Genomic DNA, 1142 nt, shown 5'->3' with positions numbered 1-1142 from the left:
GCTTTTTTATTTTTTTTTTTTACTCTATTTTTTTAATTTAACTTTTTTTTNTGGTGTTGATTGCTTTTTTATTTTATTTTTTTACTCTATTTTTTTAATTTAACTTTTTTTTCTATTGTTACGTTGTTTTAAATTTTAGTATTTATTTTTAATTTATTATGTTTTCTTATATTTTGCTTTATATTTTATTTTGGATCATATATTTAACTTTTACCTCTAAAGATATTTATCATCTCATGATTCATGTTACATCGAAATATAGAAATGTTGATTAATCTTACTAACATTGAACTTGGTAAAATGAAATGGTTGAATAATTGAAAAATGAGATTGTTTAGGAATACATATTGAATGGTAAGATTATGCATTGAGTTTCTGGTAGTAGATCCATAATCAAAAAAGTTTTTGTGATTGTTCGAAAAGAAATGAAATAAAAGATACGGTGGAGCTAGGACAATTATAGCATGAGGTCTACCCAATGCTAGATGCAGAGGCACATAATAGATCGATATGAACATCATAAGTTGTCCCGTAATAAAACCTGTTGTTGCTAATACTTTCTTCTCAATTCCTTCTTCTATAACCCGAGTTCGAAAAAGGAAGAGATAAGAGGGCCCTATGGAGAATGTGGTCAGAAATCCATAATAGAGTCCGACCACAACGACCGAATTGATTATCTTCATGCATAAGGATACTAGATTACCTAGTATAAAAGATTTTAAAATCATCACAAACCTCCATTTTTCTTTTCTATTGCAATTTCTAGATTATTATTAGTAAATAATAATTATTAGTGAGCAATAAAGGAATAATTTTTTTATATTATAGAGATAAGGGACATAATTCACGAGGATATGGTAAGTCTCACTTAGGCTACTTTAATGGTAATCTTTACATTTTCTCTCTCTTTTAGTTGGGGAAGAAGTGGACTCTAGAAGTACTATTAATTGAAAAATCAAATTGTATTGTTTTTAGTTTATTTTATACATCCTTCTGTAAAACTTTTTTTAATAGTAAAAAAAAAAAAAAAAAGTTCGGATTATAAGTTTTTAAGTGGATCCATACTTTCAACACAAAAGAACATAGACATAGTGGTTGAGTTCGTTCCAAAATAACGGTTAATCGGGTGAACCTCCCTTGGA

General features: G+C 27.4%; 1 protein-coding gene across 1 annotated transcript; it reads right to left on the bottom strand.

The window, feature by feature from the left end:
* Positions 1-203: 203 nt before the first annotated feature.
* On the bottom strand, positions 204-733 carry LOC120073599 (uncharacterized mitochondrial protein AtMg00370-like). Its single transcript, XM_039026416.1, has one exon. The coding sequence runs from the start codon at positions 726-728 to the stop codon at positions 204-206; it is 525 nt and encodes a 174-aa protein (XP_038882344.1). The 5' UTR covers positions 729-733.
* Positions 734-1142: the final 409 nt, after the last annotated feature.

Source organism: Benincasa hispida, chromosome 3 (genome assembly GCF_009727055.1).
Source record: "Benincasa hispida cultivar B227 chromosome 3, ASM972705v1, whole genome shotgun sequence".
Lineage (NCBI taxonomy): Eukaryota > Viridiplantae > Streptophyta > Magnoliopsida > Cucurbitales > Cucurbitaceae > Benincasa > Benincasa hispida.
Note: the sequence above shows the minus strand (reverse complement) of the source record. Positions and strands in the feature narration are given on the sequence as shown.

What these genes read in the sequence shown, in the direction of transcription:
- LOC120073599 (XM_039026416.1), bottom strand. Translation starts at nt 728, where the DNA reads ATGATTTTAAAATCTTTTATACTAGGTAATCTAGTATCCTTATGCATG.